The sequence below is a fragment of the Rissa tridactyla genome, chromosome 4 (assembly GCF_028500815.1).
Source record: "Rissa tridactyla isolate bRisTri1 chromosome 4, bRisTri1.patW.cur.20221130, whole genome shotgun sequence".
NCBI lineage: Eukaryota > Metazoa > Chordata > Aves > Charadriiformes > Laridae > Rissa > Rissa tridactyla.
In genome coordinates, this window is record NC_071469.1 from 69,559,897 (window position 1) to 69,585,076 (window position 25,180).

Genomic DNA, 25,180 nt, shown 5'->3' on the forward strand with positions numbered 1-25,180 from the left:
AATTAATTGTCTGCTACTCAGTTCCAAATAAAGATGGGCAACAGGCTCTTTTAGCTGAGCAATTATTTCAAGCAAAATACCATCTTTCCCTACATATGCGCATCTGTCAGTATTACTAAATTTCCATATTCTTTGCTGCAAATTCAAAGATTGCCTTTAAAGGCAGAATCCAGTAGTTTGCAGCAAAAGGAAGCCACATACCTATTAAATTCACTCCTAACCTGGACAGAGTTGCGCTCCCTTACTTCAGGCCTGCTTTATCCCAGGAGAAATCAGTTATAGCCATATCTTTACCTAAAACATTTCACCCCAGAACACTACAGGACTGTGTTATAGATTACACTGATCAGACACCACGGCAGAAGCAGTCATGCTGTCCTACTGAACTTGGTAAAACTAAATCTTCAGAATTGGTTTCTCCTTCCCGTTCTTGCAAGGACCCGACTTCAGGGCCACGAAACGCTTTGCCACAGGATGTCACAACCCCAGCCGCGGCTCAGAGGAGACGTGCACGGTCGGTGCAGGACCCTGCATGCAGCCCTTGCACAGTTACCAGCTCTGCTTCAGAAAACTGACTTTTGGCTGTGTATTTCGGTGTGCCAGCCATACATTTACACTTCATTTTCTATCTACCAACAGGGAGTTACAACAAATTTAAAGCAAACTACTGCTTGTGGTTAAAAGCAATTAAAACCCATTCCCCAAGAGAATGACCAACAACGGCAGAAAGAGGACTGCACATTGGGTAAAATCTCCTTTAACTTTACGAATATTAAAGTGGATTAAGGCTTTTGGTTTGATTTTCCACCACAGTTCAATTTTTATTTCAGTGTATTTTCATACTAAGCCACAGAAATAAAAGTTTTTAAGTTCTGTACTTACTTGCTGCTTCCACCGTCAACAAAAGGATTCCAATGCGAAGCAAAGTCAGTGCCAGCTGCCACGACCTGAAGATGCAGAAATTTTCATTTTCTTTCCCTGCTCTCAAACTGAAGTACCTTATCGACAGCACATAAAGAGGCCTGGGAGACTCCCAAGCCCAGCAGAATGACCCATAAAATAAAATTCCAAAGTTAAATAATTTACAATCTAATTATAAAGCAGGTATTGAAAAGCTATCTTCCTCTTTTTAGGCTCAGACTTAAAAGCAGCATCTAGAAATGGTATAACACCAGTACAAAGTGGCAATAAGTAACACGAAGGCAATAATTTATGGTGAAAACTCATATTTTCCATTCAGGGCACTTCCAAGACATTTTTCCAGCAAGAGAATATACTGCACCCACCTCCAAACTCATCTGAGATGCCATCAGCAGAGGCTGGGAACGTTCCTGTCACTAGACATGGCACTGAGGGGACCTCACTGGTACCAACACGTACAGATCTCATCAGTCACGTTCAAAAAAAGTGAACCCGTACCTACCTGGTGAACTGGAGCACAGCTGGAAAAAACAGGAATGGGATTTTTCTGCCGTGCTGAGCACTAACGTCTCCAAATCCAAATTAACGGCAGCTGTTGCTGTTCACAACACTTATTAAAAAATGGAGCCCTTGTGTACACAGGCACATACTAATCCCAAAGAACGTTAATTAGCTGATCTGCAGTAAACTGCTGAGGGCTGGAACAAACAGCAGCAGCTCACAGGGGGCAAAACCGGCTGCGCGCGAGCTGGACGCCTTCCAAGGAACAAGCAGCAAACAAACCCCGATGATGGGAAGATCAGGGGCTCAAATGCAGAACGGCCTCTTCACATTATCAAATTAATTGGCACATGTTGTTTTCTTCGTCTGAGCATGACTCTCTGCACAAGGCATGGGGGAGCAATTCATTTTCTTAAAAATGTGGCAATTGTCTGGGGGACCAAGAGTGGTCTTCTCAGGACTTTATATTTCAGACACATGTTACTTAGAGTTGAACCACAAAACAATGAAGACACTATGATTTTAATAAATGAAGGAAAAAACAAACTTGTCCCTACCATTTCATCCCGGGCTTCTGTTTCTTTCCTTAGAGGGGGCTCAAACTGCAGCTTATCGACTACAAAACATATAATTTTCAAATTTAATACACACAACATTACACTAGTCCTCTTTCAGTGCTTGCTACAGCAACATGCATGTTGTAACAGATCTAAATATCATGTACTCCACACTTAATTTACCTACAGAATATGACTGTCACTTAAATATCAGTGTTACTGTCTAAATGCTTGAATTTGCAAATGTGAAGCCCACAACAAAGAAACCGACCAGAAGTAAATACCAAGTCATCATATGAAAGCACACTAAAACATAACTAGGTAACCACATGTTACTTTTAATGCATGTGAAACAGAAGCAAGAGGCTTTTTAACAGTAAGCTTCCGAATAGTGTGATGTATGTGACACAGAAGAGCGGCAAGCATTTACACTACAAAAGGCATTTGTCCAAATCTGGAGAAAGGCCGTTTTTACCCTCAAAATTTGAACTTAGATCCAACTGAGTAGTGTATTAATATTGGTTTTAAAAGGAAAGAAAAGGTTATACTAAAAGAAAATGCATTCTGTTGACACGCAGCCTGGTCAGGAGAGCTACTGCAATCCCAAGCACTCCATCAGGGTCAAGAAAACCTTTCACTTATGAATTGAAACAATGTGCAGACAAACACAAAATGCTGTTTTTCACACCCTGACACTGAACATACTCATGTGAAAAGATGCCCTTCCAGTTATCAACTTGCTCTTGTTTTTTTACCTTTGCAGGTTATTAGTGGTTTTGCTGTTTTAAGTACGGCTGCATGGTCTGACAGAAACCAGAGAGCTGAAAGGCTGTTGCTGGTCACGCAAGGTTTCCACATAAACATTACGATGCAGCAATGAGAAGGAATGAAACAGCAGAAAAATATGCAAGTTTTAATTTTGGTTTTGGAAAAATATTATTGAAGATTCATGTGCATGTCCTGTTTCTTCTGTTTCTTAACTGTGCCAACAGCAGAAGAGACTTTCCAGAGTACACAACAAAAGAACGACACCGACACCCTCCGTTGGTCGAAGCAAACCAACACCACAAAATGGGCAAAGCATATTGGGAACTTACAGTTTATCTCCGATGCTGTTCGTTCTGCCCTAATGTTCCTGTTCGTAGAACGAATCGTATGGCGGATAACGGCGTGAGGCTGCAAGGGTTATAAAGGGAAAAGCTGAGCAAGGTCCCGTGGCTTTCTGTCGGATCTCAATCAACAATCAAACCAACGGGGAGAAGGAATAGCTGTTGCAGTCACACACTGTGACGTGCAGCGCCTCATCCTAGCCTTGCGCAGGATCCTTCTATACAGCGACGGCGTAAGGGTGACAAGCACTGTGGCAATATTTCCTGGCTTCTCCTGCATGGTAGCTCTAAAAATGGAACTCTAAAACATTGGGGCAGTGCCCCTGTCAAGCTGCAATCTCACGTTCTCAAAGCAAAGTAGGGTATTTAAACCATAATTTACCTAAATAAAAGATGCTCTCACCTCGAAATCATCGTCATCAACTTCATAGTGCGTATGGTTGTCAGGATTATTAACTTTGTCCAACAGCTCAACTGCTAAAGATCTTGAAAGACCAGGCTGCCCTACAAAGCTATGCTAGAACCACAAAAAAGAACAAGTTATAATATGCAACTGACACCAACTTCCATTAATAAACATCCAATATTGAACGTTACTGGATTTTGCCTGCTTTCTAGGGGCTTGAGTATTTCTTTAATGACTTCTTAATGGCTAGATATTATAACCCCTCCATAAGCATGGAAACGCCACACTTTCGGCCAGTTGTAAATTGGAAATTAAACTCGAAGTCAAACAAACAGTTACACCGTAACTTCATTTTTTAACATGAGTAGTTCAGTCAAGTTTAGGAAGGCAGAAATAGAAACACGAACAACTGTTAAACGCATCCATTTCCTATTTGGGTGACAGGAAGGGTCCACATCTCTGCAGCTATGCCCAAGAGGCTAAGACACCCACGGCCAGAAAGCACAAGGCTGAAGACAGAGCACGAGGCCAATTTCTGCAATTTTTCCTACCAAAAATTGTATAAAAATCTTGATACTGAGCAAAATCTTGCTACTTTCTGCAGATGACCAGTGTCTCTTCACTTCAGATTTCACCACCCGTGTTGTAAGATCAGAGAAAGAAAATTGTTCCTGTTTGGTTTCCTATTGATCTGTTGCTCACTTGGAAGCAAGAGATCTCTTATTGATGTCATTAAATGTCCCAAGTCACTTACAGAAAGGAGTCTGTCTGCTGTCGGCCTCTTCTTTGGATTTTTTGTAAGTGCTATTTTGACAAAATTATGGAATGTTGATGACCTTGAAGAAATAAAAGGGTTTATGTTTAATTTTTCAAGAAGGTTGGTTTTTTTTATTTTAACACAGTTACTAAACAGATTACAAAAGAGCGTGCTAAATTAGCATGTTGTCCTAGTACCTAATCTCAGGTTTGAATAATTGCATTACCAAGTTAACAAGACAGGGAAAAACCCATTTGATTCATAGAACTTGCATGGAAAACATTTTGGTATGGAACATAACTAAACACATAAGGTGCTATTTCAACTTTTTCTGGTTTCAATTGTTGTGGAATTAGGCACCAGCAAAAAAAACCCTGTGAATTATGTACCCAGTAAGCCCCCAAGATCCGGGCAAATGTACCAATTCCACTGCTCTTGGCTACAGGGAGGAAAATAAAATACAAAGTTCTAGACGCAGACTCAACTTACTCTTTAAAATACTTTGTTGTTATTTTCAAAACAACTTAGGTGATTGTGTTATACAACCTCTTTTTAGATCTGAATTACGACTTGATGTCACGGACCTACAATTTTTCAAGCATTTTTCTGCCGAGTGCGTTTGTGTTAGTATGCCTCTCTGGGGACAGCACCAGCCCAAGGCCGCTTGCCTTCAAATCACGTTAGAAAACACATTTCCTCTTCTAGTCATAGCATCTGAGAAGGCGGCATTGGAGAAATGAAGCGCATTGGCTGGGGTTACACTGAGCTTAGTGTTTTCTCCCTTCCTTTAGCACACATCTGCCCAATCAAACACCTCACGGTAAAAGGATTTTACAGCAGCATCGTGAGCAAAAAATCCCGCATCTCGGAATTGTTTTGAGTCTCAGAAATAAAATAAGTAAATAAATAAGCGTGGTACAAAATGCTGCAGGCACTAGGAAGGTATCACACAGGGTAAAGAAATCAGGAAAGGCTTGAACAATTACCTGTCCCACTGACAGTGGCAAATACCCTATAATAGGAATTAAGGGGAAAGGATAAAAATAATTTTTCTTCCTAGAAGATACAAAAAGAGGACTGAAGAACGGAGATTAGATTTCCCTCTGGATCACTGGCAGGGATCAACACACACAGGCAGGGCTGTCCTGGCCCATACTGCTGTTTTTTTGTCATGTCAGATGATGTCTGCTGCTGGACCTTAACTCTCAAGTTTGCTTTCAGACACCTATAAAAAACAACTAGTCGTTTCTCAGCGAAACCGCCTCTCAGGTTCCTGAGTTTAAAACCAGCACATGCCATTTTTCACTACCTCCCTTCTTCAATAATGACAAATAGCTTTTTCACATTATCTACAAAATATTTAACAAAGGAAAGAGTTTAACCTACCATTTTGCTTTTTCCTTTAGCTTTGGCGGTTGAAAATTGCTTTTTGACATTAAAAACAAAGCCCTAAAGGTAAAGGAAGAATAATATTATTATATAGTAAAAACCCCAGTTCATTTCATTTCAATATCTAAACACTTTAAATTAATACTTTACAGTAAGAAATATACTGATGAAACTGGATTACAGTCTGTACCGCGTTAGAAGACAGACACAGTAAACCTGTCGATTTTCTTATCTTTAAATAAAATCTTTTTATCGTCATGTATAATCCTGTTAAAGATGAGGCTACGGCTTCTCTAGTGCTTTACTACAGCTTTTCTTAATCACACTGTTGACACCACAGAGCGGTTTTTTAAAAAATTAAAAATGTCGATGATAATTTCAATTCTGAATGTAAGTCTGGAGCTTCAGACTGATGTCTTAAAAAGAGACACAGGTAGGTGTTTGATGAAAGAACCCTAGTGTGAGTGTCTAAGGTTTGAGCTATGGAGAAGTTAAACTGTATCTGGTGGGACTGAAGACGGGCGAGCTCCCCAGCCAGCAGACCTCATCGGGTGAAGATCAAACATGGGCGGCTGAAGCTCTGCAAGTTCAATCGCTGTTATGCCAACGGCCCAGATATCGCAGAGCTGGTTATATCCACCGTTCTTTTCCACCGCTGCAACTTCTGGCGCCATCCTTTAAAAGCAAAGGCATCGTTCAATGAGAGCATCAGCCGCTTCTGAATCGGTGCCTGCACGCGGGAGGCACAAAGCACTTCACATAACCCTAGAGCAGAACCCTCCCAAAGAGCATAACTCTGGGAACAGCCTGACGTCCCCCTCCCAAAATCAGGACACCCGGCACTAGGGGAGCAGAGCAGCACACGGGGTACGCGTTCTGCCTGAGGTCATGGGCAACGCTAGGAATAGAACCAGTCTCATGATTCCTGGTGAAATGCTTTAATGACCAGATAATCTTCCTGCCCTCAGTTCTCCTCCTCCAACAGGATAAAGAGGGCAGCGAACAATTAAAAGCCATTGTCTGGATTAAGCTGTACGTACGCGGTCAGTCTCTACCAAGAATACTGCCCTGGGCATCTCAACTGCATCACAGTAATGCCAGAAACCAACAGCAGTTAAATTTGCATCCATAACCCACCTTAAGTTTTACAATGATACATTTGCATATTAAGTGCTGTCTTGTACAGACATTAATCAGTAGAGATGATTAAAAGATAGGTTAAAATCTGTTTTCCTTCACAATTCTTTCTGCACAGAAATCGCAAAGACGTTGTTTAGTTTATTCGCTAAAAGCATAAGAAGCTACTGAGAAACTGAAGGACCACTAGGTATCCAGCAAAAAGGGAGAATGTTCTGCATTAACAAACTTGGGAAAAACAGCAATCCTGCCTCAAATATCAGGTAGCTTTTGTTACAGCAACAGATCAGTTACAATCAGTGCTGCCCAGACTTATACCCTTTGGGTATTTTACTTGGAAGAAAGAGAATTTATGCATTTGCCATATATTTAAAAATATGTGTGTATACTTCAGCGTGTGTATTTCAGAATTCTTGGCATAAATGCAGACCTAGCTTTGCAAACAATCACAGCAATCAAAGTAGTTTATTACCAGTAAGGGGTACCAATAAATGATTTCCTCTTCGCAATGGTGGCTGTTATTTTTGCTGCTACACCAAAGTCAGCTGGAAAATTAAATTATCACAGACTTAGACATTTCATTTTAAGACCTGAGTTCTACTCTAGGAAGTATCGTATTATGAAGGAACAATGACATTTCTCATCCAAATTGAAAATTAATTCAGCTTCAACAGTTAAAGATTAATAATGAGATCAGATGATGTCTTCACTTCAATTTTCAAATTGAAAAGATGAGTTCCTGCTAACAGCGCACTCACGATCCTGTTCCTCTCCTAGCTATTTTTCCATCTCACAATACAGCAACCTCCTGACAAAATTTAGTGGATATTCAATTTAATATTCAAGAGGAAAAACAGCATCATGCTTTGGAAACGGTACTATTTCTGTGTTGCTTATGGAGGAACTGCAGGGGACCATCTGTTCTCATTTCTGGAGACTCTATCTAGAGGACAATAATCCCTTGCTCCCTGAGCTGCAGATAATCGGGTGGTCTTGCAGAGCCAAAAATCGTTTAAGTCCTTTTTATTTTTATTGCATTGGTAGTATGATAGCTGGAGGATAACTGTGGGCAAATCTAACTAGCTTAGCAGGCAAAAGGAATGTATCAGTGCATAACCCAAGTTTAATGCATTTAGTGAAAGCTCCTATGAGTTTCAAGGTTTTACTCTTCCCCCCCCCACCGCTTCTTCTTTAAAAAGCCGTACTTTCCTAGCACAGCACTCCTGGTTCACCACAGGGGAGTAAACATGTTGAACCACACAGTTTTTCTGCAGAGCAGTGATGCAGCTAACGCACAGCTGCCCCGGTTCCAACAGCGGACACAGTAAGATGACTGAGCATCCCATTCCTTCTCCCGGGATGTCTGCTCCCTGCTTCCTGCAGAGCCCTAACTACACATGGACTTCTGTGAAGTCAGGCAGCAGATCAGGGTTTTGAAGGCAAAACACTCGGATAACAAGAGATTCAGCCTGTTTGTGCTGCCCTAAATGCAAAGCGTCACTGGCGGAAGCCAGTAATACAGATCTCTCCTGAGCTTTCATCTGTAGACCTCAGAGTGCTTGCAAAAGGAGGAGAATTTCCTCTTCTGGGCGTTGCCATGTTGGGCATGGAAATGCCCAACATCATACGCTAAGCTAGAGGTACAGCCAGGATCAGACCCCGCATTTCCACAGGCTGCCAGGCTCAGAACGCTGTCTCGCACAGTGGATCCCTGGAGGCTCCGAGGGAGAACAGCCATTCTGGCCAGGAACAAACATGTTGATAGCCAGGTAACCCCGACCTGACAAATTCCAGGGAAACCTGGGAGGCTTCAAGCCTTGTTGGTTGAAAATAAGAAATTATCTGTAACTTCTCGATAGAACGCAAAACTCGTTTCATACACACACAAGCCCATGGATAAACACTTTCTATCATCAACTATGGCCCCAAATAAGAACGAGAACATCCTACATTGCATCCTACATGCCACTGAGAACGGAATCTAATAAGACTGCAACAATACAGGACATCTGCTGTATTATACTTTATCTTTTGTAGCAAGCTTAATCTTTGCTACGCTGCATGTACTGCTGAGCATGTACTGCTCAATACAAAACAAAGCCTTACAAAAGCTGAATATTCTTCTTGGGAGGCCCCGTCTCTACATTCCGGTTTTGGGTTTGTTTTTTTTTTCCTGTTTTAATGGAATGATAAAAGTAAAAGGCAACTTGCTAAATCAAAGTCTCACAGCTGGTACTGTAGTTTTTGACTACAAATAAATAAGTTTTGACAAATAAAAACATTTCTGTTTGCTTTCTGTCTTATTAAATTCATGTAACTTACCTAATTTGACATCTCCGTGGTCTGTTAGTAGAATATTTGCACCCTAAAACATAATAAATAGAAAGTTAAAATGCTTTATCAGGAATATTTTTTTGCACCAGAAAGTTTAAGGTAAGTTTCTCAAAGTTCCAAGTTACCTTTATATCTCTATGCATTTTGCCCTTCATATGCAAATAAGCAAGACCCTGGAAATAAGAGAGACACAAATGTGTCATTTTCCATTTGTTAACATACTACAAAGCCCGTCCCATTCAATAAATTTAAATTACTCCATGTATTTTATTTGAAAGTGGAGAAATTTGAGATTTGCAGATAAGAGGTATGCTGGATTCTGTTCCTCATGTCTCCCAGCTCCACTCAATACACGCGAAGACTTGCTGAAGCCAGCCCTGGCGTAACATTTTACATAGATGCGTGTGTATTTTCAAAACAAACCTCAAGATACCTTTTCCCTCTACTAAAATTAACTCTGTTTTTGAAGTCCCGAAGGTTTCAACAAGCAGGTGTTTAGCCTTCAAGCTGCCCTTCCAGCAATACGAGTCCCCGCAGTAAGAAGAGATCAGGAACAGAACTGCCAAGCAGTTGATGGGTCTACACCCCCGCCTCCAGCACCGACCAGTTCAGCCACCACTTCAGGGAAAGGTGTGCAGGCCCGTGAGTCTCTCATGTAATTATTCATGGACACACAGAGCGGGGAAAGAAAAGTTCCTTTAAGAAACACGCTGCCTGCGTCGCCTCACCTTGCATTTTGACAGTTATTAGCAATCACAAAATGAAAGAGAATTTCAGTCATCTGCTTGCAGTATTTTTTTCCTCTACAAATTATTAGGATTTACTGCCACAGATCAAGCAGGCAGTTTAAAGTGTGCCTTTTTTTTTTTCTTCCCTCTATCACTCAGCTACTTACCCTCGCTTACTAGGTATTAGCTGGTTTCTGTGATGAGATTCAAAAGTTTGTCCTAATCGACTGCTGCACTGAATCACTGTTACAACAATGGATGAAACCAGCCCAGGCAACACTGTGGTCACAACCTGTGCAGATCGGTCTGCCACAGTGTCCCTGAAACCCAGAGGTTCACCGAAGAAACGGGAGCGGCACTGAGGTTCCGTATTTTGGTCCCACGGTGGGATCCACAGACATGCCCACTCTTATGCAAACTCCTTTGCAAATCACAGCACAGAAGCAGCGCTGCTCTGACGATGATTTTAAGCAAATATTTGCACTGCATGACTGGAGTTTCTCGCTAATTTTTATTTCCAATCTGGAAACTAACAGATTAACCCTGGTTAATTGGTTTCGCTAGATTCCCAGTGCTTACAAGTATAAGTGGTGGTACTGCAGCGCTTTCTGAAATCACCTTCCGTATCTACTTTCTATACATGGAGCAAACACTTTATCATATACCCGCAGGAGTACAGTACCTGTAAAGTTTCTCTGCATACATATGCAATTTGTAACTCTGACAGAGGTCCTGTTACTGAAAACAAAGATTAAAAAGTGTGTCAGTCTACAATATACAACACATAAGTAACACTGGGAAGCAGCCAAAAAGTGGTATCCTCCATGCAAAAGTTAAAGACCAGTTTTACATGAGCCGTATTTTACATTGAGCTGAGAAGAGGGTTCTGTTTGCTTGTTTTACAGCAAGGCTTTCAGGAAAGAAGAACCAGCACAATAACAGAAGACAACACTCACAGCGAGAAGAAAACCTGTTTTCACAGAAATCTAATTACCATTTTACAAGTGACTTTGTAGTAACGTAATATCCTATACTGTGAGGAAGGTAAAACACAATAAAAGTGACTTCTGCTATTTTTTTTAATATTAGAAATGGCAATGTTCTATACTAGGGGCCTATGGGTCTTAGAATTGTTTTAAAGCTATTGGTACCAACCGGCTGAAAAATAAAGCAGAAAAAGCTCTGATATTCAAAAAAATCCATGTTATCATTGAAAGGCGGAGCAAGTCCCCAGACTGCCCTTCCAACAACTCCAAAAAATCCTTCTACAGAATCCACAACTCTAGATGAAACCCCACAGGGGAAAATAATAATAAAGGAGTGGTACGGTACCACACAGAAGTAGGAATAAAAGTATTTTTTGACAGGGTATTAGCCCAAAAGTGACGGTCATCATATTTGAGAAGTGCTCTCAACAAAACCTGTTGACTGTAGTTAAAACCCACTATTTATGCCCTACGAAAAAACATGTGCATTGCCCAGCCAGTACCAACCCTTCCCTTTTAGTTTGCTTATTATTTATTTTTCTTCTTTGCAGAAAGCTTCCCAAAGGTACGAATGTTAAAATAAGTTTCAAAGTACCGTGGTAAATGTCTTGGAGGGATCCCCCACCGCAGTATTCCATGCATATCCACAGCTTTTCACGGCTATCAAAAGAAAATTAAAACACAGGCATCAGAAGCTGGTTGATTTGTATACACAACAGAGTTAATCGTGATTATTTATATTATTTTCTATTGGTCTTGATCACCCTTTCTTAAAAATACACGCGCTGAAATGTGATTAGCAGTTATTCATACTCTCAATATAAACTCTTATCAAAATGAAAATTTTATGCCAAAGTGACTGAACAAGTCTTTAAATGTTATCAGCCCTAAAAGATGTCATGTTAACCTTCGAACTGCAATAAAGAACTTGTAGAAGAAACACCTGAGGTTTACCTGCTATCAGCAAGATGACACTACAAACCACACTAAACTCAGTTTCAATCTTAAATTGAAATTGCCTAGTTATATCTAAAAAACTCTTTGGCCTCCAAAAGGGGTACTGGAGATTTAGAAATTCAGCGGTTTTTTTCCAGTTGAAGTCCTTTTATTACTTAAAAAATACATCCCTCCAAGAAATCTAACAATGAAGCCTTCTAGAAAAAGACCACGCAGGCAAAGTGGTGATAAATGATCCCACAGAGGCAACTGATAAATGACAGAGTTCCAGAGAAACGGAAAATATTCCCCAGCTTTCTGTACAACGTTTAAGGTGTGCACCTGAAGATGCAGCCAGCTGGCATCACCTCCTTGCTGCCTCTCAGTACGTTGCGTCTGTGACACCAGAATTATGAAAAACGTTGCTACCAGCAGCTCAGATTTGGTGTTTTGCTCTTACAACTCACTGGCCACGCTTCCACAGCACACAAGACTACCATTAAATAAAATATCTCAAGGCAATTCTGCTTTAGATAGATAATGAGCTGGTTTTACATTAGAACCAATAAACGTTTAAAATCTGCCCTGCAAGTGAGTAGGATTGGATGTGTTGCAAGAGTTCTGTAGGGGAAAAGTTTCTTTCTGTTCCTAGTGATAAAAATATTCCAGCCTTTTGGCCAGCAGAGAAAACAAAGTATTAGTCACTTTTCTTTTTTTTTTTTTTTTTAATTTTTTTTTTTTAAAGCTGACTGGGAACTGAAGGGAATTCAACATAGAGAAGAATACTGAGAGGACATAAGCACCAAACCAGACTGAGCACTGTCTTGCGAAAGAACCAGAAACGCACGTATAAAAAGTGGAGTTTACCTGAGATAGCTCCCAAAATAGGCGACGATGTTGCAATGTTTGCATTCTTTAACCATATATATTTCTTGCTGTATCAATGAAAAGTCGTCTCCTGAAAAAGAGGAAGCAGCCATGGTTATATCTGGTCAGTTTGCATTCTTTATTACGTGCTTTGGGTGAGGCACAAATACTTCTTGAAGACCAAGGGGAGCAGGAGCAAACTCCGGAGCAGCCCTGGACTGCCATGGGACCGCCCCAGCTGGAGCAGGTCCAGCTTTACTGGGACACGCTGCTCATAGAACAAGGATCCCAGCAACAGAAGGGGGAAAAAAAAAAAAGAAAAAAATCACTGTAAGCTAATTCCAGAGTCTGAAATAAGAAGAGATCACATACCGTAGGCTCTTTATTAAAAGTATTTCGTTTCAAACTGGCTCTGATGGAGCATATGGCCTTGCACACCCACTCAGCCACTGCTGACTCAGAAGAGAAGCAGAGAGTCCTCAACACATGTTTTGAGGGCATTTCTGGATGAGGACAGCTACAGAGGCACATTTGCACATCCTAAACATCCTTTGCAAAAAATAAAAAAATTCTACTGAAAAACATATTACGACCAGACCAACAGGCTAGTACATTTCTGCCACTTTAATTTAAAAGGGTAAAAGCTGTCGTAAATTAAAAAAATAATAATTTTACAGATGCAATGAAGCAAACTAAAATATCCAAGAGCTGGGAAAATCACTGGTATGCTTTTATTAAATCCCACTGAGAGAATTTCCAAAGGGAGGGTGTTCTCCCTGGAATCCAGAGCTCAGACACCGCAGTTCTGGGTCCCTGGAGCTCGGGGCAGCTGATGCCCAGCCCAGCGCTGGGGCTGCTACAGAGGCAGGAGCAACCCGAACCCCAGCAACGATATATCAAATAACACCAGCACAGCCCGACAGCTTTCCTCTGAAGGGCAGCATCACAAAAATCAGACTATTAGGCCATCCTAGACGCGTGCCTGCTTTGTGATCATGCATACATACACATTACTACCTTTATTCTTCCTGTGGCATGAGCAAAACCTCTGTAACAGCTTGCAAGAGATGAAAGACTCAAATTTAGATAAAGGTTTTAGATAAAATGCTGCTCCAGACAATGTGGCAGCTACCACGTTCTCTCAAGGAAAAAAATCGCATTCTATGTTTACTTTTCTTGAAGTTTCATTAGTAAAAGTCGTCTCATACAATCAAAGTCAGGGATGTGCAACCCAGGAAAAATGGACTGCTTTGTACTGCTCTCCTTAATTCCTATGATTTTGACAAGTCCAAGAGGTCTCAAGCACTGTCGTAAATCCTCTTTGGATTCTCCACGCGTTTATTTAACGAGTAACAGCGTAGCTAATATTTTTAATAACCTCTCTAAAAACCCGATGCTTTTATTTGCTGTGTTTTGAAGCAACTTCCCTGAGCGAGGATGTCACCGTGGCCGGCAGGACCTGCAGCAGCCAGTACTGATGTACTGGTCCCATGGCATTTCCCAGCCCTCTGGAAACCCTGGCTCCCCATACACACACCGGTACGTAGCTGCCGTTTACAGATATAGCCAAAAAAGGGCCAATTTGGTGTAACAACTTCCAAACGATCATAACCTTTATGTCCCGATGATTACCAGTCTCGTACTTAAGAAAATAACTACAAAATACAAAGACAGAAGGGAACACACGCTTGTATGAGCACATCCCTGACTGATTTCAGTAAATCCTCAAGGGCTTCTTGAAGTTGAATTGTACAGAGAAACACTTCATTGGGGCAGGAAAACATTAGGGGAAGAGTTTGAAATGTCAAGAGTCTTCTTTTAAACATTAGTATTTTTTTTTTAATCATGAAAAAAGGAAAGGGCAACGCGATTTCCATAAATTTAGGACAGATTTCACACTGTGCTTGATTTATGGGTTACCTTTCAGCTACAGCTTTGCTTAAATTCATGCACCCTGCCTATAAATGATTACTATGAACAAAGGATTTCTGAGTTTGAATTGGATGGATTCATTCCTCCCATCGACAAACTTCCTAAGGGGAACTGTTGAATGCTCACAGATAACTGCAGCATTTTAAAACTACAGAAGTTTTTTCAAAGTCAAGTCTAAGCAAGTTTGAAGGCAAAAGCCTCCCGCCCCACACCGAAGAAGGTACTGTCTGTCGCTAACGCTACTAGCTCTCCATGAGTTCAGGGGACCGAATGCCAAATAAAACACCCTCTTCTTAAACAGACATCTTCAAATCAAGAAATCTTTGGAATGACAGAGGCAGCATTTCAGAACAGCTGGATACTGTCACGTGTGAAAATGGTGATCAAGAACCACCCCCGTAACAGCAAAAACTCACAGGCAGCAGCCGGAATTGCCCGTCGGTAGCACGTCAATTGGGCTGCTTAGTTGGAGCAACAGCAATGTCTGTTCTAGAAACCCTGACTAATGGGAAAAAATTGACGGAAATACGGCGATTTGGGCTAGAAAAAGACTGATGGGAGAAAAGATAACAAGCTCCATGCACATAAAAGATATCAGGGAAGGGGGGAGAAGGGATAATCCATTCCCCAGTTTTATGATAGGACAATTAGCAATGGGCTTAAAGAGCCTTAACCTACATTCCCTGTACAGATGAAACGCTTTTCCTACCAGAGTAACATCGCAGCACCGAACTTGAAGGGATGGGATGCTGTGAAATTTCCCACCAGTGGAAAAAAAAAAATGAAGAAAACACTGAACAAGTACCCATCAGGAGTGACTTAGGCTCATCTTGCCTGTAGTAGAGGGAGACAGAAAAGATGACTTCTTAATTTGCAATTAATAAATGAAAAATCTATGCAAGAAATGGGGTTACCTACAGAAAAAGGAAAAAAAACGAAAGGATTTGAAAGAGGAAAGGGGGGTGCAGGCTGAATACAGCCAGGGAGCTGGTAGAAAAGTAGCAGGAGGAGAAGTATCCATGAGAAAAGTTTGGCTAAAATATGTAGAAAATGATTCTGAAAGATCAGACACAGAGATAGGAGAGAAGATGTATAGTCGTTCGAAGACGACAAGAATGAATTCAAAACAAAGGAATTCAGAGTTTCCAGGCAGCTGGAGTATTAATCTTGGCAAGAGATGCTGGAATAGGGCAAAAATTAAATATCCTTGGATAGCATGAAAAAAAAAAAAAGACGACAGTAAGACACAGAATTTGTAGAAAATACTTCATTGAGAGGGAGACAGCAAGAAAGAAAAGAATTAGATCAAAGGTGACAATATATCCATACAAAGAGATTTTCATCTGTTTCAGTCATCAGAGATTGCTTGATGCTAAATAACACGGAATTGGAAAAATGTACTTTTTGTCTACTCACATGTTTGCAATTATGGGTTATGTGGCATGCTGAGCAAAAACATCGCTGAGGGAGCTGCTGTAAATCAGCGGAGCAGCGTGGTGACTCACTGCAGCTTGCTACTATTATCTAATTTTACCTCTGCAGCGAGACGCACAGGACAGAAGGGAGCGGTACAATGGAATATTCTCCTCCGATGGCAGCCCGCGGCCGAGGCCGCTCCGCTTGGCACAACCAGCTGCTTGTTCTCCAGCGCAGCTGGCAGGGAGGAGACTGCTGACACTCGCACCCATATCATTGTGTGATGCAATCGCATCAGATTTCAGAAGCTAAGCAAAGTAAGGCCTGGTAAATTCAAAATAAATCCATATTTAAGCAGGAGATCATTCAGAAAACCGATGGCCCATTAACACTAGTGAATTATTGCAGACACTCCTCCTCACCTACGTGGAACTGGCACGTATGGATGTCCTGCCGAGTTGTCCTAGATGAAGAGCATGGGTATGCTGGATCCACACCCCCAACTCTGCAGCATGGGAAGGATCCAACGGCTCTAGCGCCTACCACACAGCGTTACTAGGTCTCCTGAGCATGCCTGACCTTGATGGTTTTTAAGCAAGTTTACTCCTGGTCATATTTTCATGTGCTCCACCAACTGCTTTGAGTGGTCCCATCCTGCAAAAAGATGCAGGGTCACTTCTCACAACTCCTCCTGGATCAGCTGTGAAGCCCTTTGTTGTCCAGAGGGCTCCCCTGGGAAGAAATTCATAGTTGCTGTTTTAAATTGGTTTATTCTGCATTACTTCAGTGCTGTATCACGGGGCTGATGCTGTGCGGGAACAGAGGGAGGGACAGGCAGGCAGCGTCCAGGGCTCGCACGCAACAGGGAGGAGGGAACTGACGGCATTTGGAGATATGCACGGTGTCACCAAAGGGTGGGACACAAGCACTTATTAAGAGGCCAGATCTTCAAGGTGCCAGCCAGCAATCCTGCCCCAAGCTAGTGCCCTCAACACGCAGTCCTCACGGGCTCCAACACGTCAGGCTGCCTGGAGGAGGTGTGACGTGCACTCCAAAGCCTACCTGCCAAGCCAGGCAGCTTCACTGTAGACACTCTGCAGACCTGGGATTTTTAACACTATAATTAACATTTGTTATTTAGAAGTGAGATGAAGTTTAGCAACGGGACCGGGTGGATACTGCTGTATGGGATGCTGAAGGATGGCATGACCCTGCTCTCCATCACCGCTGAGCAGGAACACTCTCACCGTATTCATACAACTCGTACAACCAAGAGACGTCCACCTTCAGAGTTAGCAGAAGCAAACATCGCCTCTGCTGGGACCATTCCTCAATTGTTTTTTATTTCAACAACCTGAGTTTCAGAACAAGGAGAGAGCGCCCCACAGGAGCGACAACTTTGCAGAAACCATTTGCCGCAGTTTACAATCTCCACAGCTGAGAAATATTCACAGGTCATCAGCTCCCCTGCGTTGATTTCCAGACATCCCCATGCTCCCCAGTTCTCAATCACTCACTCCAAAACACTTTGCTGAACCTCACGAGGGTTCAATCTCTGCTGACGAAAGGGATGGTTTTCCCAATATACAGCCTTTTGTTTAGATTGGAGTTTGCTGCCAGTCTTTCACCTCCACCCTTGTTAATTTTAACTCCTGAAACATTTTTCCAATCCCCATTTAGATACCTTGACGTGCAACACACCTGAACAACAGCCCCAAAATACTTTTGGGAGAGTGGAGAGGGTACAAGGCATACAAAACCGCTTTCTTCACCACCCTGAAGACCTGCACTGCTCTTTACTGACCATCTTTAAAAATGGAGAACAATCCTTTTAAAGTTTCACATCTTTAAGAAGGAGAATAATTTAAACCGCACTCAAGCATCTGAGCTGTTTTAGCCATACCTCTTTTCTTGGGATTCAAGGAAACCTGCAGTCCGACAGAAAGAATTTAAATTCCCCAAACGTGAAGCTCAGAAACTTGATTCCAAGCAGGAAACAGTTATTTGGAAACAATGATGTTTCCACCAGCAAATTTTCCTGCCAGGCATCTAGCTGCCAACTGCTAACCACTGATGGTACTGATTATCTCTCCACTGATATAAAATATTACTGATGGTGATGTGCTGCCACAGCAGCTCCAGCCCTGCATTAAGTAGCACACAAGTGTTTGGAGTGACTGGTTGAACACCAGAAACGATTCCCCGTGTGTGTTCTCTTCTGTCCTGCTTGGATCCTCTTTATGAGCAGCCGTGTCAACATACAATCCACATTCCTTTTCCTTAAGAGTTTCGTCTCTTTTCCTCTCTCCTATTTAATTACTGTCGTACATCTCAGCCTTTCACAATCCCATTTCTACTCTCCCTTCTCACCACTGCCACCTCACTATTGCTGGTTTTCCTCATGGACTTTGTCAAATGATGTGTCCTCCTAATTCACCCTGTCATAACCTGCCTTCACCCCAAACGTCACGCTCTGCATTACCTTCCAACTAAAATGTGTGATCGCTCACCTTCTTTCCTGCTCCTAATACCTCCTTCCCCCACCACAACCCCTTCTGCTGACCTTCTTCACCCAAAAAACTCTGTGTTGTAAGTGAAAGCTTACACTACATGGAAACATGAGCTCACTCACTCTGGATGCAGACATTTCGGCAAGAAGAACAGCAGATTATAAATGCATTATAAGCATGCAAAGTAAAATTAGACCAGATTTCAATAAGTTAAATAGAATTAAAACACTGGGCAATGTACATTAGAAGACCATGCTGTCTGTGTTTCACTTTGTATATGCTCCACAGGCAGGCTGAGCAGCTGTGCCAGCCCGCGGCAGTACCACTAAGGACATGGCACGGCACAAGGCGATGTCCAGGCTTTAAGGGCTCCGTCACACTTGGAAACTCAGGCGGTCAGCCCTTGGTAACTCCTAGACAGATGCAGTGATGGTGTAACAAGCCGCACACCCACCTCCCCCAAAACACCGGCATTGGTGTCCCCCAGGCTATGGTGATGCCAGTCTGATGCCACGGGAGGTGGCAGCCAGCAAAGCAGCACAGAAATCAGAACCAAGGGCTTCTGGCAGTGACTGACCAGCTGCTGCTCAGTGCACAAAGTCTGCGTCTATTTAAACTGTCACGCACAAAGGACACGATCCCAAGCCCGACCAGGTTACGCACCACAAGGCAGTGAAGGTGTAAGCAGTACCGAGAAGTTATTTTCATATTTCTTCAACCCCAGGCACTGCCAACAACAGTTCAACCCCTGCAGGTTTAGTTTAAATAAGCCTCAGGCTTGTTCTTCTCCATAGCTCATAGTATCCCCAGGGAATTTAGTATACAGAGAATAAGGCTGCATTGCCAAAATACCCTTCTTCAGACCCAAAATGCCCTGGACCCTCCTGTGCTGTGGTCGTGGTCCAGAGAGGACAAACCTCCGTCACAGCCTGACAGCCCTGTGGCTGTGTTCCTATGTGGAATATCAACCTCCACATCTGAACCCTGAGATACGAAACAAACATAATGAACCAGACCTGGCTCTGAATGTACTGAGCACTGTACTACTCACCTCTGGATGACTATTTCCCCTCGTACAAAATCCCTTGAACAGTTCCAACTCCAGTTTAAGACCCAACCTGAAATAGGTAACTGGCTACTTCTGGCCTTTCCAGGTATCTCAGATGGAAAACACAAACATTGCACCAAACTAAAACCAGCAATGAGATTCTTCTGTAACCTTGCAAAAGATACAGGGCACCACAGATTACCCCCAGCCCTCTGAGCTTCAAAGGTGTCCAAAGGCATTATTTATCATTACAGCAGTATTTACAACAGACGTTAATATATTTTAAAATACTTTGTTTATTACACTTTCCCAGGAAGAAAGGTCTGGGGCAGAAAACTACACTGGCAAATAGTTACCTCTTTGTATTGACTCCCCTCTCAATTCATCTGCTAAACCCATAGAAGGAAGTGGCTTTAGTGTTTCAGATGGTTTTGGCTTCTATGCTGCTGAGTACAGTTGGATTAGTTTCTGAAATAGAATTGGCTCCCAAATTATTTGAAGCATTTGTACTCAGTGAATGCTGGGAAATGTCATTAGCGTGCCATAATACTTTTGCCTAATGCTCTCCAAAGTCTATGCCAAAAAAAAAGTGAAAAACACTGTCTATTTTGATTTTAGCAGCACAGCTTAACTAACTGTGGTAGCAGATCTAGTGTGCTGCCCAAAAATTCAAATAAATTAATGACAGTAACCTTCTAAGCAGAGAGTTTATTTCCTTTGTCTGGAAAACCGACAAAGGAAGGTAAGAGCAGATGAAATAATATATGTATCTATGTTGGGGTCTCGGCTGCAAGTCGGAGTCTCTTTGCCTCCGAACTCACTCACTACCTGCGGCAGACGAGGGAGTCACACGAACAAACCACAATTCATCCCCGCCCGCCATTTCAGCAGTTTTGCTCGGTCTCCCAAAATACTGCCATCTTATTGTGTGCAGTTTCTTGCAGCTTTAATTCAACGCATTCCTCACCTCCTCTGGGGCACTCTTTGCTTCAGAGCCTTTTGTCTTCTGCTCCCAATTTCCCCGTCCATGTATTAATCAAGTGTCGAGTTTGGAGCTCTTATTTTTCCATCTGCTAATTAATTCCCATCTATGAGCCACCTCCTCCTCCCCTCCAGAAGATGGTGTATATAAATCACAGGCTTATTTCTCTGGTGACTAAGTTACGAAATTTATTACAAGTCTTTTTCTAGTTGTGCCCTGTGGTCTGACAGGAGCTCGTGCTGGTGCTCGGAGGGGCTGCACTCCATGGGGGACCACCACGGCTGCAACAGCTTCTGACACTGGCCTGGTCCAGGAATTGATGGTGCTCTGCAGGTACAGTCCTACAAAGCTATTCAAAACCCTTCAAATTAGCCAGAACATTGAAGGGGGGAGCAGATGAATTATTATTTTTTTTAATCTGGAAGATTTTCAACAGCGATGTCTTCCTGCAAAGACAGCTACGGTCCAGCCACCCTGCAGAGGCAGTGGACATCCCAGAGAACTAAAAATAAATAAATGAATAAACAAATGCTGTGAGCTCTCCTTAAAAACAAAACAAGCGCCCTACAAGATCTCTGCCAAGAGGCCGTGGGTGTACATGCTATGGATGGAGATCAGGCTGGCAACATTGAAAAGAAGATGTATATTTAAGAAAAAACAAACAAACCAACCCTGGAAGGAGTCACTTCCCTGTGGCAAGTTGGACCAACAACATAATGAAACATGCAAGACATGGTCATCAGTGCTAATTAAAATGGGGTTCTCAGTAGTGCTGACTTTGGGCCAGAGTCTTGTAGTGTTTAAGCAGCACCAAGCAAAGGCAGGGGCTGCTCGGCCTCTGACGGCTCCTGCTCTTCCCTCGGCTCTAAGGGCAGAGGATTCGGCTTCTCTTCAGTTCAGTTGTCAAAGCAGCTCTTCAAATTCACAATAAAACCAGACCTACTTCATATGGATCAGGTGCAGCGACACGATCGCTCGAGGAAGTCTCTCTCTACATTAGGAGCAAAGTAATACTGTCCTTTTTTCTGTCCTTAAAGAATTGCCCTGCCCCATCGTAGACCTGCTGGGAGTTAAACCTAGCTGTGGTTTTCTGCCCCCGGCACCACTGCCCCAAACACTGGCCACAACCTTTCACACGCTGCCGAGCAAGGACCGAGGGATCCCCGCTGTGGTTTCTACTGCATTTAACTTTGCCTCATTAGTCTTATCGTTGCAATCCACATACATATTAAAACCAGCCTTGGTTTGCTAAGGAAAGGTTAGTAGTCACAGTTGCCCAAAGACAGCAGTTTTAGCTTCTCCCCTGAGCCTCCCCATGCTTTTACCTTCAACCTTCAAAAACATCTCTTTGGCTGCACAGTGAATTGGATCGCAGAACCAAAGAGAATTAAAAATTAACCCTGCCCTGAGTCAGGTACGGGGCTCTTCAGTCCTGCATCCCATCTCCAACAGAGGACGGCCAGGAAGTATTTGAGAATAGACCACACAGGGATGCTTCCCCCAACCACCCTCCCCACCTCCAGAGATTTACAGCTCAGAAAAACGTCTCAGTCATAGATGGGATCTTTGTATTTAATAATCTTTCATGTATTTTTCTCTGACATAACTTTGTACAGTTGCTTTTTGCACCTATGTAAACACAACTTAATACAACAAGGAGCTTCACAGATCTTGCAGAGAAAACCACATTTCCTTGTTGCTTGGAGCCTGCCATCTGCTCGCTGCACCCACTGCCTCCAAACCCGCCCCCGGCTCAGTCCTCTCATCTGCTGTCACCTACATTAAATTCTATGATTCTAAATGAATTCACCAAAATGAAATTCTATGAGTCTTTGAAATGCACACTCAAGTCCAAGGGACGCGGTAGCATGGGGATGGGATGAAGCCAGCAGGGCCAAGAGAACTATTCTGCTCCGTTGCCATGTGCTGCCTTTCAGTTGATAAAAGCAACCCCCAAACAAGAGGAAAACCAAATAATCACAGAGTAATAAGACAGTTCGCTCTGAAGGGTTTACCACCTAATGAGATCAAACAGCTGAGGACTGAAAGGACCGCCTGAAGGAGTGGAGATGGCTTGCAGAGGTCATGCTGGTGGGAGTTAAGGCCATGCCCGAGGTTTTGCCCATTGACCATCGCTCTCTAGGTCATACGATCACTAATTCTGCTGTGAGTAGGCAGGTTCAGAAATTCAGGACATTTACGTAATAGGGACTGAGCCAAAGCCACTGACATCTGAACTGTGTTGTGTGCACGAAGTTGGCTTTGCAGAAGACCTTGCTGACCCTAGAAGATGAGAGCTCCAAGGGAAGCGGTGGCAGCACCAGCATGGCCTGCCTTGTTTACCTGCACTGGTATGCTTCAGTGGAAACTTCCAAGAAAGAAGGAAAAGAAGGAAAGAAGGAAAAGCTAAAGCATCAAGCCAAGCCTTTCTTTTAATTTATTCACTGGATTTTTTCAAATTTTTCCAACTGAAAAAGATGTTCAGATTTCAGGAATTTTTAACTGTTTGGAAAAAAAAAAAAAAGAGATAATCACTTGGGAATGAGGAGCTAGGCTCATGGGAAATCTTACATCAAGCAGTTCAGAGGATAAAATACTTTTCTTGCTTGTGGGAAACCCCAAATTCATTTTTCCGTGATCAGTTTACAAAAGAGACTAGCATCACCCTGAACACCAGACAAGTCACTCTCACATGCTGTCTAAATCAATTCATGTTTAATTTATACTAGAAGCAAAAAAGTGTATGAAAAGTTTCAGCGGAAATCCTTCAAACCACCTTGGAACGCCTTACAGGTCAGTAGGGAAACCAACACCCCACAGGGAGAGAGAGCAACTGCTGGTCTTCATTGTAAATAAGACAAAGATGGACCTGAGCGCCTCTTCTCCTATATTCTCTAACCACGCGATAGATGGGGACTCCCGCTCTCTTCCTCTCCGACTTCACAACCGGCACTTCAGTCTCCCTGATAACCTACTCAAGAGGAAGAAAACATGGGTGGGGTGAAGCCATCAAGCGTTCCATTTTAGAGATGTTCCCAGCCCTTTTCCCCTCATCCCATTTTTATTTTGATGAGTTAACCCAAATTCATGCATAGTTGCTTGACCATTTCAAAATGGCTGAAACTGCCAAAAAAAAAAAAATATTGAGAGATTCCATGCAAGATTGTTACCTTTTAACAAACGTTAAGGAATTTTTGGAAGACAAAAATCCTCAACCATAAAGACATTATCATTCTTCCCTCAAAGTTTTCAGCTGGGATTTCACAACCAAGAAATATGGGGTGAGACGTACGCACTAAGCACTGATCCTCCTGTCAAAGGTTTGAAAATTATTATTCAAAGGTAACAGACATGTTGGAAAAATTTAGCTGGCCGAAAAGTTTAGTATTTACCAGCTGACTTCTATGAAAAATGAATATATTTACTGCTATTTAAAAAAGTCTTCTCCGAAACTTTATTCCTATGGCTAAAATAAATACTTAAAAGCATTTGGTTTCTAAGACTGACAATGCGATCACTATATATACCACTGGTCATGGGGTCCTCAATGGGAAAGGTACAGGTGCTTAAGGTGGTCAGCTGTCTTGGGTAAACATTGTAAAATTTGAGAAATTCTGCTAGCCCAGATTTAACAGAAAGCTGGAGGAACTACAAAATATAACAGCAGGATGGACAGAGCCGTCTCTCAGAGCCCAGATCCTGAGGGATGCACATTTGGAGAGACCAGGAGGAGAGAGAGCAGCCTTTCTGCTTATCAAGGACATACAGACATCAGCAAACCCTTTGTGTTTAAGAATCCATGACGCCTCTCAACCGGAGTGACTGAACAGAAACCAGTGACGACAAGCAAATGAGACAAGAAAGGAAGAAAGAGGAAGATAGCACATCCACCTCACTTGCTAGCAATGTACTGACGCTACGAGCTCCCCATCAAAACTAGAGTTTTTTTAACACATGCAGTCAGCAGCTGGTGTTCAGGGACTGGAGACATTTCAGTGCTGGTCATCAAAACCTCAAATCACAGAAGACAGGCTGATAGGGACATCCAGAGGTCTCTGGACCAGCCTTCTGGTCCAAGCCGGGACAACTGCAGAGTCAAGTGACATTGCTCAAGGCCTTGCCCAGCCATCTGCAGAAAATCTTCAAAGACGGAGATCCCACCACCTTCCTGGGCCCTACCTCAGAGCACAAACACCCTCCTTGTGAGGAATTTTCCCTGCATCCAACTGGACTCTTCCTTGGTACAGACTACACCGGCCAGCTCTCACCACTTCCCTGGGCACTCCTGATGACAGTCTGGCTCCAGCTCCTCTCCCAGTCCACCATGGAGATCCCTCTTCAGCCTCCTTGTCCCCAGACTAAAAACCACTCAGTTCTGCCAGCCTCTCCTACATCATGGGTCTTTCCAGATTTTCCTCCATTTTTCCTGCCTAAAGAGTCTCTGCAGCACTCCAGCCATGGAATACAACTGATTGTGCCTCCATAAATCCTAGTACTTTCTTAATTGTCCCTTAATTGCCTCATGGGCTACAGGTGGCAGTCCACGAGCACTGGCCAAACCCACGTTCACAGGACCCTGAACAGGCACAGCACAGCAGCTCAGGGAAACCACAACCACAGAGAGACTAACGTGGCAAAGAGGCACCAAAGAGGACTTTGCTAAG

General features: G+C 42.8%; 1 protein-coding gene across 7 annotated transcripts in view; it reads right to left on the minus strand.

Moving 5' to 3' along the window:
• The window catches only part of MAP4K5 (mitogen-activated protein kinase kinase kinase kinase 5), a 70,676-nt gene that overhangs the window by 22,483 nt on the left and 23,013 nt on the right, over window positions 1–25,180 (minus strand). For 6 of the 7 annotated variants that reach the window (XM_054198427.1, XM_054198432.1, XM_054198426.1 and 3 more), the window contains 13 exons: window positions 12,629–12,719; window positions 11,421–11,485; window positions 10,522–10,577; window positions 9,237–9,284; window positions 9,100–9,142; window positions 7,250–7,322; window positions 6,184–6,315; window positions 5,638–5,700; window positions 4,249–4,330; window positions 3,492–3,605; window positions 3,077–3,155; window positions 1,980–2,038; window positions 883–947 (listed from right to left, as the gene is read on the minus strand). In XM_054198427.1, coding sequence (XP_054054402.1) covers window positions 883–947; window positions 1,980–2,038; window positions 3,077–3,155; window positions 3,492–3,605; window positions 4,249–4,330; window positions 5,638–5,700; window positions 6,184–6,315; window positions 7,250–7,322; window positions 9,100–9,142; window positions 9,237–9,284; window positions 10,522–10,577; window positions 11,421–11,485; window positions 12,629–12,719 — 970 coding nt within the window. Of the gene's footprint in view, window positions 1–882; window positions 948–1,979; window positions 2,039–3,076; window positions 3,156–3,491; window positions 3,606–4,248; window positions 4,331–5,637; window positions 5,701–6,183; window positions 6,316–7,249; window positions 7,323–9,099; window positions 9,143–9,236; window positions 9,285–10,521; window positions 10,578–11,420; window positions 11,486–12,628; window positions 12,720–13,000; window positions 13,178–25,180 lie in introns of all 7 variants that reach the window. The other variant, XM_054198429.1, reaches the window with a different exon arrangement.